At 36.2% G+C, this 1,399-nt stretch overlaps 1 protein-coding gene across 2 annotated transcripts in view; it reads left to right on the top strand.

Moving 5' to 3' along the window:
* Positions 1 to 1,399, top strand: part of LOC116691180 (PYD and CARD domain containing) — a gene marked incomplete at its 5' end in the record, with an annotated part of 35,180 nt that overhangs the window by 18,782 nt on the left and 14,999 nt on the right. For both annotated transcript variants that reach the window (XM_032518565.1, XM_032518566.1), the window contains 2 exon segments: positions 513 to 577; positions 869 to 906. In XM_032518565.1, the coding sequence (XP_032374456.1) occupies positions 513 to 577; positions 869 to 906 (103 nt within the window).

Raw genomic sequence — 1,399 nt, forward strand, 5'->3', positions numbered from 1 at the left:
GAACGCCTCGGGATCCCCCAGTCGGAGCTGGCTAATGTGGCTCAGGAAAGGGAAGTTTGGGGTCCCTTGCTGGATGGATAAGCAGATGAAGATGGATGGATACTGACGTTGAGATGAGAAAATGTCTATGAAAATGAAATGCTGAATGTGAAGTAGAGTAAAAAAGCCAATGTTACAGAAACAAGAATATGTTATGTTAGATTACATTACATTACCTGTCATTTAGCTGACGCTTTTATCCAAAGCGACTTCCATTTAAGTGCTTCCAACCCTAACGGTGCAAACTCCAGACAACAAGTAGTAAGTGCAAGTAAACATTAGCTTTAAATAAGCAAAACCACAAAGAGACATATGAAAGTGGAGCTTCAAGATATATTTTTTATCTTTCATCATCATCGAAGGTACACTTAGAAAATGAGGTAAACATAATCAATAAAACATGTATATTAGTGTATAATTGTCTTCAGAAATCATGCAGAAAAAAAATAACTCTTATTCTTTAAATTTTTCAGGCAGCAGCATTGGAAACGCTGGAGGCGGCCAGGACTGAAACCAGGGAGGAGATTTTAAGAAAAAGGTTATTATATAATAATAATAATAATAACTTTATTTGCATAGCACCTTTAAAAACAATACTTTACAATGTTTTTTGACAGCAGAAATAAAAACAAATACAAATCAATACACTTATGTAGTATTTACATATCAAATTAATACCTATACAATTACACAACAATGAAATCAACAGGTGATAGGGAAAAAGACAATGAGACAACATCACATAAAAGCAAGTCTATAAAAATGTGTGTGTTTTAAGAAGTGATTTAAAGGAAGTCATTGATCAAGTTAGCATTATCTTCTCGGACAGGTCTATTGAAAGCCAAGTTGCCGTGATGGAGGAGCCAGGTGAGTGAAACTGACTTCAAACGTTAATGAGGGGGCATGCAGCAATGTAAGAACACCACATTCATTGCCGTATTTTAACTGCAGAAATGATTGAGTTGCCTTGCTCATCTCTCTTTGATCCTTTTTGATTTTCATAATGTAACTACTGAGTAGATTTTAGTGTGGTTTTGCAGCAGTGAATTCTTTGTTTTTATTTAAAAGGAAGGAGGAGCAAAATGTGAGTTGTGGGTTGGAACGGGAGATAATATGTATTAAGATGTCCAACCTCTCTCTCTGTGATTTATTTTTATCAGGTTCAGGTTACTTTATTGGTACCCTTGGGTAAACTAGGTATTGCGGCTGTAAGGAGTCCAAAAAAGTGCTGCCACGAGGGACTAAACACAGAGATGCACACATGTGACACCCCTGTGATCGTATTGCCATGATTTTATTTTTCTTCTTCCCCATGTTCAATACACTTAGCACTGCAGTTACCAAATGTAATTGTTACCTG

This window comes from Etheostoma spectabile, chromosome 6 (genome assembly GCF_008692095.1).
Source record: "Etheostoma spectabile isolate EspeVRDwgs_2016 chromosome 6, UIUC_Espe_1.0, whole genome shotgun sequence".
Lineage (NCBI taxonomy): Eukaryota > Metazoa > Chordata > Actinopteri > Perciformes > Percidae > Etheostoma > Etheostoma spectabile.